The following is a 15,305-nucleotide window of genomic DNA, read 5'->3' as shown; positions in this document are numbered from 1 at the left end:
TTAAACCCTTCCCACACTCTTACAATATTCTAAACAATGTTTCTAAACGCTAAATGCTCTAAAAGAATGTCATGATTTCAGCTCCCTGCCTCCTCTGCTCTTTGCCACCTGCAAGCGCTCTTGGCCACGCCCACTTCCCCACTCTGCACGGGGAACAGCTGATCAGCTGCAGCAGGAAGTTTATCCTGCAGTGTGGGTTGCACAAAGGTGCAGGGGGTGCTAAATAATTTAAAATAATTTATTTTATGCCGATCGTGCGGCTCGTCCATCAATCAGCCAATTGTGTGTCATGTCCAGTCTTATTTTGAAAAGCCGCGATAGAGCGAGTCCGTGATAAACGAACCGGGAAGTAGCGAGGGACTACTGCACAACTGATTTATTCAGGACTGTGGATTTCTAGAAACTATCATAATAATAAATCAAAAAGCAGACGATGAGTTTGATGCTTCCATCGGCATCACAGTGGAAGTCGGATTGAGCCTTGGATGAAAATGTAAAACTTGAAAAAATTTCTGTTTGGTTAAAAACCTCAATAAGATTATTGTTAATGAGAAAAGTATAATTTCCTATTGACTGGCTATAACACTGAACAACATCTTGGTGTTGCGGTTGAATTTTTAAGCGAACCATGTTTGATATAAAGTTTTAACTTTGCATGCTGGCAGTGGCTGTTGGTGAGGGGCTGAGCGCTGTGAGGGAAACTCTGCTTTCATGTTTTACTAAGTGAACTCCAAAAAAAGGGCGCATGGCAAGATAAGGGGTGTCTGTATCCAACCCAAAAAATAGGGACGATATTACACCTCTACTTCCTTCGACAATGAAACAACTTTTTGGGCTGCCAAAGTCTCCGCGGCGCACATTCAGAGTGGAGAGCGGCTGTTTCTCAAATGCTCTCTTTGCTTTCTTGTCTCTTTTTTCCCCCAATCTGTTGAAAACCGCAGGTTTTCTTAATGCCATGGCTGTCGGCTGCTTCCCTTCCTCTCAGTTCAGATGTCATCATTTCAGAGCGTTCCTGACATTTATTTCAGAAATGGTGAAATCTGTTAAAATCACGAAGGAGAGCTTTTTAGAATGGCAGATTAAAATGGAAAAGCAGCATTGTGAACGAAGTAATCTTGAATAATACTGACCTGTATTGAGTATTTTGTATCAAAGGACACTCTACCCGTGTGCCAATTTCTCTTTTTTTCCTCCTTTTTTCAGGCAGCCAACTATACATTTTGACTTTCACACTTTGCTCCTCTGCCAGTATTCAACAAGAATTAATGACCCCTCATTAATCTGTGTGTGTGTGTTGAGTTAGACAAGCAGCTAGCCACATCAATGCCTGGTCTTTCAGGGGAACAGGCGTCTGTCTGAAGAAAAACAGACAGCTTTTGTATGAATCCCTGTCTTTTCTCATTTAAAGCAAATTAGAGTTCAGTGGCAAAAAGAAATACAACTGTACCTTCATTTAGGCTGCATCAAAACCTGCTGCGTCGGGTCTTTTCTATAGCGTTTTAGTCAAATTACAGTCATTACACCACTGTTCTCTTGTTTTTATGTCTCTAATGATGATGACTACTGATCAGATTGTGAAAATTATAGAGTAGACTAATTAGTAAATACACATTTTATTATCCTTTTGTCAATTACTCACACGTGTGTGTTAATGCTATGCATTCTGAAGTTAAAGTGAAAGGATTTTATACTAATGTATGGCTCTGTGATGTTGAGAATTGTTTATGCATAACTCAAATTACAGTAGTTTCATTGCAAGTTTATAATAAATTTCCTTTTGTTTGTATTTAGGTTACAAGCATGGTAAGTGTTTCTTTCATGTGACGCATTGTTTGCATTAAAGAAGGCTCGCTTTGAGCAGTGCCACTAATTTAGCGTTTGTGCCGATATGTGCTGCCCTGTGTTTCTTGGTGTCCGTGTGTGCCGTCACCTGCAAGCGCACGGTCTGCTTCAGCACCATCCACTGCCAGCCTGCTTATCTGTAGCTTCTGCCGCCAGGGATTCTGCATGGGGCCTGCCAGCGTGCACAAACTGCTGTTTTGTTCATGGCTCTAAATAACACCAAGTTTCGACTCCAAAGGGAAAAACATGCAATGCACTTCTCTTACGTTTACTGTCCAGATTCATGAAGCATCACCACCACTGCGTTTGCAAAAAAAAAAAAGTATTGCATAAATTATGTTTTTATACATTTTTATATCAAAGATGAATCAAAATGAAGAATCTCGAGCTTCTCTTGACAAAGGGCTTCACTTCCGTTTTTCTTGATAAATTCATTAACATGTGATGTTTGCTTTTGTTTTGTTTTTTTACCTTGCAGACAAGTGCAGCCTTGAGAGAAGCGCCTTCAAATGAGCATTTAAAAAAAAAAAATTAATTAAGGATTATTTGTCAAGTAAACTTTTATTTTGGAGCATATACTTGAATCAGAATATTGGATTTTGAAGTTTATGGCGATGCTGATGGTGCTTCTCTGAACCTGCTTGCTGGTGTGAGAGGGCTCCGGTGGTGCTTTCGGTGTGTTTACTGTCTGGTTGTTGCTACCTCAGCAACATGCCCCCCCCCCTTTCCCCCCTTCCCTTCTGTGTGAGCATTAAGCCTTTTGTGACTTCTGTTAAAGGACCAAGCCGTGAAGGACAAAGCCCTCCAGAGCATGGCCTCCATGTCATCGGCTCAGATCGTCTCTGCCACAGCTATTCACAACAAACTGGGTCTGCCAGGCATCCCTCGTCCTGCCTTCCCTGGAGCCGGGGTAAGAGCTCCTTTGGCACCCACTTATTGATCTTTTCTGTCCACCCTCACCCCGGGCAGCTGTAGGGCCGACCACACGGACAGTCGGGCCAAATCACATTACACACTGCAGCTTTGCACAACTGTTCCAATCTGATAAACCCTGATCAGAAGGGGTGGCAGTCAAGATAACTCCAATCACTGAACTCTAAGAGTTGTTTTGATCTTGTCTCTAACAGCTGCTGTTTCTGTTGTGAACTTCTGTGTTTTCAATCTTTAGTTATGGCAGGGGATGATATCGACTGGTCAGCCAGGATCCTCACAAAAGTAGGTGTCCGCACTTCTGTTTTCAGACAATAAAATTATTCACGTCTGGCGTTTGGCATTTCACACGGTCTCGTCCTCTTAAAAACACGTTTGTTTGTTTCCGTTTCAGTGTTAAGCCTTTCACCCAGCAACCTTATCCCATCCAGCCAACAGTCACAACCGCCATTTCAAGTGAGGATTTATTCGATATTGTAACTCCGGCACCGTTCACTACACTCATGGTTAATAAAGACGCTCCTGTATGCAGCAAACAGTTTGTGAGATGAGCGGTCCACTGTGTATTTACATCACAATAAAGAACGAAACTGGTTTGTTTGGAGCTCGGCCAATGTAGCATCAATAAAAAAAATGTATAGATATACTAGATATAAATGATACTATGTACTATTTATGATATTAGATGAGCCGTAGTCTCTGATTAACTTAAAACATGTTTAAGCTTTTCTGTAGAGACTTGAAACGTCCTGAGAGAATCAACAGTTTATTCTTTTTATTTTTTAATTTTTTAAGTGAACAAACGTATGAAATCTGGTCAGAAGTTGGAGTGAACAGATTTGCAGATATGAAGACTTTAAACTTTCATTCCCCTCAGATTAAGCATTGGAATAAAATCCATTTCAACGACTTCTCTTTTCATCCCTTCATATTTTTAACTTGAATTGTCAAAAGTTGTAATGACAGAAATATGAATGTGAATAAAGTATGTAAAGTATAATAAAACAAAAATATTCTAGTGCCCTCAAGCTCTGTAAAACAGATACATGTTTAAATTGATGCGTTTCAGTCCAACTATTGCTGTTTGTCCCTTCCCTGACCCAACTTCAACTGACTAAAAACTGAAAACACTAAACAGTTTTCTCAATATGGCTAGAAACATAAATTATTCTTTATTCTACATAGTTTTAATTTGTTTGAGTTTTAGTTCAGGAGTCTTTTGAAATTCGTTTGAACATTTTAGGCCAGTATAATTGCCTACTTGTGTGTTTGAAATGAAAGTGATCAGAATCCACTCTCAGCCAGTACAGAGACGGAAGGAACCAGTTTAATTTAATTTTATTGTAACTGCAGGTTATGAGCCTGCAGCAGCTCCAGCACCCACAGCTCCTGCGTGGCAGGGCCGCTCCATCGGCACGTCCAAACTCCGACTGGTGGAGTTCGCTGCCTTCTTGGAGCAGCAGCGAGACCCAGACTCGGTGAGTATAAAAATACACCAGCTCGTGCTTCTCACGGCGAGCACGCTCACTTCGCATCCAGCCTCTAACTGGACAAAGAGCGGAAACACTTTCTCAGGCAGCGAGCGAGCCGAGTGTGGAGAAACTCCGGTTTGCAGAGATGCTCAGCATTAAAACCTGCAATAATAATAAACCGCTTTATAAAACGTTCCCTAAAAGCAGCTGAAGCCATTTCACAATATACAGACTTATTGATTGGTAATCAACTCATGTTTTATTTTTGCTGCCTGGTTACATTCCTCCTGACATTTCTCAGAGGGATGTAGCAAGCGAAAGGTTTTTCTTCAACCGCAAAACTTAACATACAGTTTCAAACACAATTTTTTTTTTGTCCATTCAACTTAATTATTGTGTTTGTAATTGTATATGAGCCCAAACCAAACTGAATTTGTGCACTTTTAGTTTGTTGGAAGAGTTATTTCATCATTCTTCTTTGTTTGGGGCAGAGGCAGGGCAGCCAACCCGGGACCCAGAAGTCCCAGGTTCGATCCCCAGTCATTGCACATCCCGTGGTGTCTAAGGACCCCCCCATCCCCAATTGCTCCCCAGGTGCTTTCAATAGCTGCTCCACCTGGGGTGGATGGGTTAAATGCAGAGAGCCAACTTCACCGTTGTATGAGAACATACAATGGTAACAACACAACACATTATTATTATTATTATTATTATTCCGTGATTTATTTATATATTTTTTTTAATTCTCTGATTCTGAGTGGAGCAGTGCTGAATTTCAGATTTTTCTTAGAACAGAGTAGGACAACAAAGATCTTAGTTTTTACTGAAGCAGATTATTATTTTATTTTTAAGTTGTAAAAAATAAAGTTGCCTAAAGATGTTCAGATAAAAAAAAAAAGCAATGTTGCAAATAGTTATTTATTATTACATTGATTTATTATTTTATCCAGATTACCAACTGCTAATTGTGGTTATTTGTCTAAACAAGCTTATTTTGATGTACCGTATTTTTCAGACTATAAGGCGCACTTTAAAATCCTTTAATTTTATTAAAAATCAACAGTGAGCCTTATAATCAGGTGCACCTTATGTATTAACTCTTGTTGAACTTACTGACCTCAAACCGATTTTTATTGTGAATGAGTTGAATAAAGTTTGACTTATCTGACTGTTATTTCACTTAATGCACCTTATAATCCGGTGCACGTTATAGTCCAAAAAAATAAAGTAATTAACCTTTTCTACTGATAAATATGTAGATATTGATGGGCAGTTTTTTCTAGACCTTGAGTAGATAGACAGATAGTTTCTTTGTCATTCTGGTGGGAAAGTATTTAGCTGACTTTTGTGAAACAAAGTTCAAACTACATGTTTTAAGTTGTTTGCATCATAATTTCATTCATTTGGGATTTACTTGCTCTTTCAGTACAACAAGCACCTGTTTGTACATATCGGACAGACGAATCATTCCTACAGTGACGCCCTCCTGGAGTCGGTGGACATTCGTCAGATTTATGATAAATTTCCAGAAAAGAAAGGAGGACTGAAGGAGCTTTATGGAAAAGGTCCCCAGAATTCCTTCTTCCTTATAAAATTTTGGGTGAGTGCAATTTGTAAACCAAATAAATACAAATATTTAAAATGTTTTCTGTATTAGTTTGAGCACGATGACCTTTGACACATGCGGAGTCCTGTTCCGTCGCAGTGTTCCGGTCTGCGTTAGTGATTCAGAGTAATCAGGCTGCACAAAGATTGCTCTCTTAATGTTTGCAGAATGCACTCTGCTATATTTGGACTTGCATAGCAGGAGAGCTTTTGATCAAAGCACTCACTAATTCAGTGTAATATCTCCAAACAATGGAGTGACCTGGTTGCACTCCTAATGGCTCTTTAAACATTGTATGTATTTCCGCCCTGATGTAAAATGCTAACAAGCGGCAGCCAACAAAGTAAGCCCGTACACACTTGGACTAAGTCCCCTCAAATTCCTTTTGAAGTGACCGACAAATCTAAATTTCAAATGAAAGGCAGAATCTGCACAATAATGAATGCGTAACTGCTTTGCTTAATGAAGGAGGAGAATTTTGTTGGGAGAATGTCTCCTTTTTGTGTCCGTAATGAGCAGGATGTTCAGGGCAAAGAAAGGCTGCCCTCCAGGAACAGGACGCTCAACCTTGTAAATCAGTCTTTTAATGTAACTTCATTTATTTCTTGTTAGTTTCTATTTTCTCCAACACAGATGCATTAACGCACTTTTTCAAATGGGACTCAGACCTTCGGTGTACGACGTTGATAATCTGTTGATTATGAGGGTGCATCTGATCTTCACTTTGTGCTCTTAAAATCTTCAAACTCTGAGGATATTAAAAACTGCTGCTTGCTCCTTTTTCTTCTCCTCCCTTTCGATAAATGTGTTGCCAGGTCTTTTCTGTGTTAAATAAATGCTGCATTTAAAACGAGTTATTTCCTGAACGTCTTTTTAGTCTCCTAGCAGCCAGCTCTGAACTTTTCCTCTGCTCTGGGCATGCCACCTGCAGCGAGCCCGGTGCATACCGCTTCCTATTTGTTAGGGGCCGTAGGCATCAAAATTTATATATTTGTTTGTTTTATGACTTAGAAATTCATTTTCAGTATGATTTTTTTTCTGGGGTATATCAGAAAAATAATCTGAGAATGGATGGAGCTTCTTACAGACAATTTAACCGGACTCTGGTGCCATGGTGATCTTACCGACCTCAAATAAAGCCTTCTTTGTAAAACTAAACTCTGACTCTAAACCAATAATCTCACTTCTTGGAACAGCCAGCAATTCAGAATTGGCCGTTTTTATTATGAAACGCACCCATAAGTTTTAATTTTAAGATTTGTTGCATCATAATAATTATTTTTTTGTAAAGTTTGACATTAATTCAATTTATATTTTTAAAATCATAAACCTTTTTTTTGTTGTTGTTTTTTGCTCTGTGCTATACATCAGTAGGTAGAAGGTCGGTGCTGCTGCAGCTCATTGTTTAGACACAAAACAGAGTTAAAATGTACCTGTGATAATCTGCAGCAGGTTTAACGGTCACCTGATTTAAAACTTTGGTACAATTTAAAATACTGTTATATTTAATACGATCAAAAATCTATGTATTGATACAATTATTTATTTATTCTGTTTTCAGACATAGTTGCTAATAGATTAATAATTTCTACTTTACAGAAACCTTAAATGAACGGTTGTGTAGTTTTAAGTAGCTTAAACGTTAACATTCTTTTTGTTACCTTAACCCTGTGGCAACCTTTGACTCAAAATGTACTCCGTTCTTATTCTCTACCAACACAATTTCTAATATTTAGTTTTTTCTTTTTTTCGATGGTACTTTCAGAGTAGACGACCTCGAATAAAAATGTGAACGTTTGCTCTCGTTTTGTCCTCAGGCTGACTTGAACTGCAGCGTTCAAGATGATACTGGATCTTTCTATGGCGTCAGCAGTCAGTACGAGAGTTCGGAGAACATGACTATAACGTGTTCAACAAAGGTTTGCTCCTTTGGCAAGCAGGTCGTTGAGAAAGTAGAGGTAAAGTCTTGTTCTTTCATCGTATGAGCGAAAGCAGCAGCCGGAATTTAAATTACTGCAATTTTATTTATGCATTTTCATTCTTCTATTTTTCTTAGACTGAATATGCACGGTTTGAAAATGGACGCTTTGTGTACCGGATAAGCCGGTCCCCCATGTGTGAATACATGATCAACTTCATCCACAAGCTCAAACATCTGCCGGAGAAGTATATGATGAACAGCGTTCTGGAGAACTTCACCATCTTATTGGTAATCCCCTCTCTGACCTCCGTGGGCCGCGTCCCTCTGCAGGGCTCTCATTCTTCTGCTCTTTTCTGCCAGGATGTGTCGGTGGCTCCAGTTGTCTTTTTTTGCTGGGCTGACATTCCTTTCATTCCTCAGAGGATGAAACGCCGTCCCAGGAGCCTCATTATCGAAAGGGGAAAGAGGGAACGAGAGGGCAGATCCCCTGTTATTAGCCATCACATGGGGTCTTAGGTGTCACTCATCACTACTTAGAAAGAAAAATATAATTAAAAAAGACAGACGGATCTACGAATGTGTACATGCAAAACTAACTTGGGTTATTTTTGTCCAATAGCATCTGAAGCATGGGTGGGCGTCATGTTTTTCCAGTGGGTCTAATCAAGATATTTAAAGCAAATGAAAGGCTGCGTAGAGAATTGGAAAATATTTTCTTAATACAGATAATCTTGATGACTTTTTCCTGCTTTTTCTTAATGTAGTGTAGTTAGCTTGATAAAAATATGTCTCTGCAATTCTCTTTAGGAATATAAGACATACCTTATTTTTCGGACTATAAGGTGCACTTAAACTCCTTTTATATTTCAAAAATGGACAGTGAGCCTTATAATCTGGTGCACCTTATGTATTAATCCTGGTTGTGTTTACTGACCTGGGACCGATTTTATGTGGTTATTGTGAATGAGTTGAATAAAGTTAGACTTATCTGACTATTTTGTTTCGCTTAATGCGCCTTATAGTCCAAAAAATACGGTTCTTACTGTAAACTTGTCCTTACGACAATATTTTTGTTAGCTTAAATAGGAAAAAAAAATGGATATGTTTGCTTTTTGGAGTCTTTAAGATTCTGTCTAGTTCTGGAAATGCAACGACTTAAAAGAAAAGGTTTAACGTATTTAAATGCCAAAGATTTTGTTGTTTTTGTCCAAGATCTTTCATTTAGATTTCTTCAAGTTTCATTGGTAAAATGCAGGTTTTCATCAACTTATTTAAAGTTGTTTTCTTTTTAATTAACAATATTGGGAGCTGGACTGAGATTTTTGCCCTATGGTCACTTCTAATCTTTTTTGTTTTGTTTTTAATTCACCTTTATTTAACCAGGCGTATCCCACTGAGATCACAGATCTCGTTTTCATGGGATGTCTGGGCCTGAAGGTGCACTAACATGCATGTTCTTGGAAAAACGGAGTACTCAAACACGAGGAGAACATGCAAACTCCACACACAGAACCCAAGTCCAGACCAGGGATTGAGCCAAGAACTTTCTTACTGTGAGGCAACAGTGTTAACCACTAAGCCATCATGCTGCCAAAAAGTCTTCAAGCCATTGAAGACTGAGTCTACTTACACTTGAGTTTTTTAAAACTATGTCTTGTTTTGAGATGCTTTTAGAAATGATCGTAGATTAATAAGTGGCCAACCACTCACCGAGTTGTTAAAGACTAAGTGTTTCCAAGAAGCAGAAAGCCTGCAAGAGACAAAAAGTGTTTGACACTCTGAACTGAACATTGAAAAGGTGAATAAACCACATACTAACTCAAATATTTATCTTTATTGCCATAAAATGAAACTCCTTTATTAAGCTTAAATGTGCAGAAGATCTAAAGCTCTTTTTCCCCATGCTTCTTAAAAAACTACAGCACACCCTAGATAAGTTTAATGAAGCACAAAGCCTCCAAAAGTCACAGGAAGGTGTAAAAATTGGAACAATGTTCGAGCTTTCAATAAACGATAAAAACAAACTTTGTACCCATGAACCAAACCCAAAAAGAAGCAGTTCCTTTAATTCAATTCACTGATTTTCATTTATAGGATTTTTTTAACCTATTGCTCAAAGTATTATTTAGCTTAATAAAGTATTAAGATCAAAATAAACAATTTTTAAGAAAGGAATTTTTAATTAATTTTGTTTCATTAATTGTTGCGTGAAGCTTGGTGTTACCTTAGACATGAAGAAAAACCTAAAGTTTATTGCTAAATGTGCTAACAATGTATGCATCCATCTCCATCCATCTTCTACCGCTTATCTGTAGTCGGGTTGGGGAGGCAACACTTTCCAGCTTGTTCTGGAACCCAAGTTCTGTACCCTGAGGCATTCCCAGGCCAGAGAAAATACACAGTCCTTTCAGCAACTTCTGAGTCTTCCTTAGAGGCTCCTACCAGTGGGACGTGCCCACTGGTAGGAGCCTCTAAAGAGAGACATCCAGGAGGTATCCTAATCAGATGCCTGAACCACCTCAGCTGACTCCTTATGATGTGGAGGAGCAGTGACTCTACTCAGAGCTCCCCCACGGATGAAGGAGCTCCTCACCCTATCTCTAAGGCTAAAGGTCCCAGTATACTCGGGCGTACCAGATTAGAGTCGAAGCAGACTCCTGCAGGGCATGTCCGTGCAAAGCTAAATTTTTATGTACGAGTACTCTGTGTCGCACAGTAAACTGCTCGGCGACGGACTGTTTTGTATGCGACACCAATGTATTAAATTCCCCTTCTTCATCCCTGATCTGGCCTTTTGTTTTTTTGCCAAGAGGCCGCGATCTCCTCCTCCTCCGTTGGCGCCATGACTGAAATTGTGAGAAATTAAGGAATTTGTCACAAGCGAATTAAAATCAGGTCCAGCGTGGCTGCAGGAGGGTCTGGAGATTTCCTGGTGGGCTGGGCTGATTTGGGTTCAGATCAGGGAGACCGTTCCTCCCCATCATCCCCTCCCACATGACTTCCTCATTGCCCGCATGGGCATTGAAGTGACCCAGTAGAACAGGGGAATCCACAAATGGCACCCCTTCCAGGATACCATCCAGAGACTCCAGAAATTCTTGTTAATCTGAATTGAAGCTTGGTGTATAAGCACAAACAAGTCAGAACTTTCTCTTCTGCAGCCCGAGAGAGGCAGCCAGCCTTGGGCATTCCGCCCAGGACTTGTGTGTGTCCCCACACCTGCCCAACGCCTCTCTCCCTGAGCAACTCTGGAGTAGGTGAGAGTCCAGCCTTTCTCCAGTAGTTGGATTTCAGAGTCCAAGCTCTGCGTTCAGCTGAGCCTAACAATATCTAGCTGGCATTGTTCAACCTCACAAACTCTGGCTCCTTACCCACCAGTGAGGTGACATTCCAAGTCCCTAGAACTAGTCTATGCTACCAAGAATCAGCGTCGCCAGGGACCCTCCCTCACCTGCCACCTAGCATGTACAGCACCTGACCTTGACAGACCTCCCTGCCAGTGGTGGGTCCACGTGGAGGTGGCTTCCTGTTTTTCTTTTTTGGGCTTGGTCCATCTATGCCCCAGGAGCCAAGCCTCCACCACCAGGCACTCACTGACGAGCTCCCCCCACAGCCCCGGCTCCAGGGAGGTGCCCCAATTTCTCTTTTCCGTGCAAGGTTTCCTGATGCCTTTGTTGTTTTTTAATCAAGGTTTTGAATCGCTCTTAGTTTAACCCTTCCCCCAAGGCCTGTTGGCCATGGGAGATGCTACCAGGGGCTGATGCCCCCAACAACAAAGCCCCCAGGATCACAGGGGTACTCAAACCCTTCCACCACATTAAGGTGGCGATTCTACAGGGGGGAGAGTATATGGAGTACACTGTATTTTTTGTTATTGCTGTTGTTTTTTGCTCAAATCTATTTTCACATTGTGTGTGGAACATTCGATTCTGTTGTCCTGATGCTGCTCAATAATCCAGGTAGATAAACCTAACCAGGTTAAGTCAGGTGCTATGGACGGATTCTTCTTTGTTGAAATGTTTCGTCTTTTATCCAAAAGACTTCTTCAGTCTGAGGAAGTCTAAGAACCTGGCCAGAGCACCTGAGTTCATTATGAGGTATGGGTGACGCTTGTTCACAGATGCTGTTAGTCTGACCCACATGCTGGTGCTTTTTATGACAACGGTGTTGATGAGCAGTTGTGAAAATACAGGCCATATTCACCCACTCACACACATCCATACAACGTCTCTGGGTCAATACAGTCTTTTCTCCACATTTATTCTTAAACATACAGTATAAGCACTGACACATCAATCACATTACCAGTGTCACCGTGATGGATAGAGCTCTTAAATTGTGACAGGTTTTAAATTTACAACCTGCACTGGCCACTTTACAGTTCTTTTATTGGAACTGAAAGTTTATTGTTGCGCTCCTATGGAGGAAAATACTTTTAATTTAAAAAAGCTGAAATTCAGCATGTTGAGGTTGATCTGACTTCAAGGTAGCAGAAAGAGCCATTTGCATGTTTGGACTTATAAATCTGACAAACGATGTGTGAACGTGTTTAAGCTTTTGATCGTTTATATTGTTTTAGTTGAATAGACCAGTATGTTTGTGTTTTATATGACGGATTTAGTCGCAAATATTGGGGGAGTGGTGGGGTAGAGGCTGTAGAGGGTGGGCCGATGATCGGAAGGTCGCCCGTTCAACTGTTGGTTCAACAACATCAAAATGTGGGTGGGAAAGGTGAAGCCTCCACCCTCATTTTCCCCACTCTGGGCCCTTGAGCAAAGCCTTTAACCACCACCCTCTGGCGCCCTAGATGGCAGCTCTCTGCTCCACACAGAGGCTGTGGTAGCTCGGTGTCTGTGGTTGTGTCAGAAAGGACATCCGGCATAAAAACAATTGCCAAATCTTCGTGTGATTGAGGACGGGAGCAGCCGAAAGGAGACAAAAATAAACAAATACATTTAATCGCAAATACTATGATTAAATGAAAATAATAAATAATGTGAAAATGAACCTAATAAGTATTTTAAACAAGTTTTCTATTCCTCTTGTGTGTTTTATCAGCTTTCTTTTTGGGTGTTACATTAAAAACAAAAATCAGGTGCTGAATTTGAATATTTTTATGTTGCATTGTTTTTCTTCTAGCTACCGTAGTTTTTGACCTATAAGTCGCAGTTTTTTGCATAATTTACACGCCGAAGCGACTTACTTATGGATATTTTTCCATATTTATGAACCAATTTTTGGCTGAGATATGACCGTTTTCATTCATTCTGACTGAAAATATTGAACACTACCATTTTCAGCCACTAGATGGCACTAGAGTACTATAGCATGCCATTGTGTCATGTAATAGCTAAAAGTGGCTATTAATGACACAATCAGCTTGCCATAACCTGCCACCTTCGTCCAGCTCGCCTGGAGCAACCGTCAAATCAGCTTCATTTCGCTGCGCCGCCCCGGCACAATGCAGCTAATTTGACCATTGAAGTGCATTTATTAAGTAAAAGTTCAACTGAGACACACCTTTACTATAATGTCGAGCAAACGAATAATTGTTTTTAGATGCTTATCTTGTTAAATTATGAAGAAATACACAGCCAATCATCCCTCTGCGTGCTCCCGCTTCCGCGAATCGGCTTTTGAAATGCAGCTGATTTCACCGTCAAAGTGCATTTATTAAGCAAAAGTTAGACTGAGACACACTTTAATATAATTTTGCGAAAACAAACAATTGTTTTTAAATGTTAATCTTGTTAAAGTCCTCCCGTGCACGCTCCCGTAACCACCATTTGGCAGCCAATTGATTTTGGGCACAACACAGCGGGTGACGTGTAACAAACGCGACGCGTCAGCGGTGACGCTTAATAGACGCGACTTATACAGCGAAGCGACATATTTATGGTTTTATCCACTTTATTAGACATATTTGGACTGATGTGACGTGTACGGCAGAAAATACGGTAGTTGGAAAACATGTCAACTCTTTTTTATATTCGAGTTAAGTGCTGCTCGTCTACATGTCGATTTGTTTTCTCTCGCAGGTGGTGTCGAACAGGGACACCCAGGAGACGCTGCTGTGTATGGCGTGCGTGTTTGAGGTTTCAAACAGCGAGCACGGCGCCCAGCATCACATCTACAGGCTGGTAAAGGAATGAAAGCCTCAGCAGCTCTTAAGACGCTCTCTTATTTTCATGGACTTATCAACCTCAGAAGGAGTGGCCGTGGCTCTACATGAAGTCAAACCTGCGCTGGTTGACGGGTCCGTTTGTCTCTTTCAAGTGTTTGTCGTTTGACGGTGGCTGTGAATACGGTACAGCTGTTTTCATCTTTTCATGGGAGTTTTCCTTTTTCACATATGTCTCTGATGCGTATATAAATATCCCTTTCAAAGTAATTTACTAGGTTAATTTGGTAAATGGAAATATGTGTTGTCTCGTGCGTTGTTATGTAAACTAAGAAAAAACGGGATTTCGCGGGTTGTGGTTGTCTGTACAGTGAGTCTTGGGGTCGTTTTGGACGTGTGTGCTTTAAAATTTGTGAACATAAATAATGTAGATATACAGACATGCACACACAGCAAATAGATTTCCCAAAGAAACACAAAAGCCACACTACATGCATGCAGTAGCTGAACAAGCAAGGTTGTTTTTGAGGAAAACAGACGTGGCTTTCAGTCACGTCCATCTTTTCTGGAGCGCTCCGGTTCTTAGACAGGACCAAGAGGATAAATGCACTGTGAAAACAAAACGTTTTACTTGCCTCTGCTCTGTAAATGTAGAAACATGCTAAGCTCTTTCTTTCCTACAAACAAATCTTTCCACTGTGACAACTGATTCGAGTATTTTTAGTTTCTAGACCGGTTTTACGACTAAAATGACTCTGAATTGGACTCATCTGGTCCAAAAGCACTTTGTTCCCCTCCCCGTGCTCACTTTAGTGATGCTTGCTTTTGCTCTGTGGTTTTAAACCCGCCATTTAAATTACCGTCACACTACAAACCACTTGGAGACGGCATGTCTTGTTCTTTACGCTCGGACGTTCCCTCCTCCCCTTGTTGGGTTTTAGTGTAATAACTCCAGTCAAACAGCTGCTGCCTTTGTAATTACAACTACTGGATTTTCCGGCGTATAAGTCACAGTTTTTTGCATAGATTTGTCAGTCCTGCAAATTATATACGTTTTTTTTTTCCATAATCATAAGACGATTTTCGACTGACACTTTAAATTTCTAAGAACTGCAACAGCGAGTCCTCCCGTGCACGCTCGCTTCACTCAGCTGGTGCAGGCGGAGGAAAAATGGAGAGCTAGCGGCTCCAGCCCGGATGGATGGATGGATGGATGGATGGATGGATGGATGGATGGATGGATGGATGGATGGATGGATGGATGGATGGATGGCGCCGCCGCGCAGGCGAAATTAAGCCGTTTTGACCATTAAAGTGCATTTATTAAGGAAAAGTTAAACTGAGAACTGAGCGTTCACTTCACTCAGCTGGTGCAGGTGGAGGAACAATGGAGAGCTAGCGGCTCCAGCCCTG

At 40.7% G+C, this 15,305-nt stretch overlaps 1 protein-coding gene across 1 annotated transcript in view; it reads left to right on the top strand.

Annotated features, from left to right (window-relative positions):
• Positions 1-13,923, top strand: part of tead1b (TEA domain family member 1b) — a gene marked incomplete at its 5' end in the record, with an annotated part of 56,379 nt that extends 42,456 nt beyond the window's left edge. The window contains 8 exon segments of the mRNA XM_037692790.1: positions 2,621-2,752; positions 3,011-3,057; positions 3,167-3,228; positions 4,126-4,250; positions 5,671-5,844; positions 7,668-7,808; positions 7,907-8,059; positions 13,810-13,923. Coding sequence (XP_037548718.1) covers positions 2,621-2,752; positions 3,011-3,057; positions 3,167-3,228; positions 4,126-4,250; positions 5,671-5,844; positions 7,668-7,808; positions 7,907-8,059; positions 13,810-13,923 — 948 coding nt within the window.
• Between the last annotated feature and the right edge of the window lie 1,382 nt (positions 13,924-15,305).

Source organism: Nematolebias whitei, chromosome 2, assembly GCF_014905685.2.
Source record: "Nematolebias whitei isolate Nwh7 chromosome 2, NemWhi1, whole genome shotgun sequence".
NCBI classification, from domain to species: domain Eukaryota; kingdom Metazoa; phylum Chordata; class Actinopteri; order Cyprinodontiformes; family Rivulidae; genus Nematolebias; species Nematolebias whitei.
Note: the sequence above shows the minus strand (reverse complement) of the source record. Positions and strands in the feature narration are given on the sequence as shown.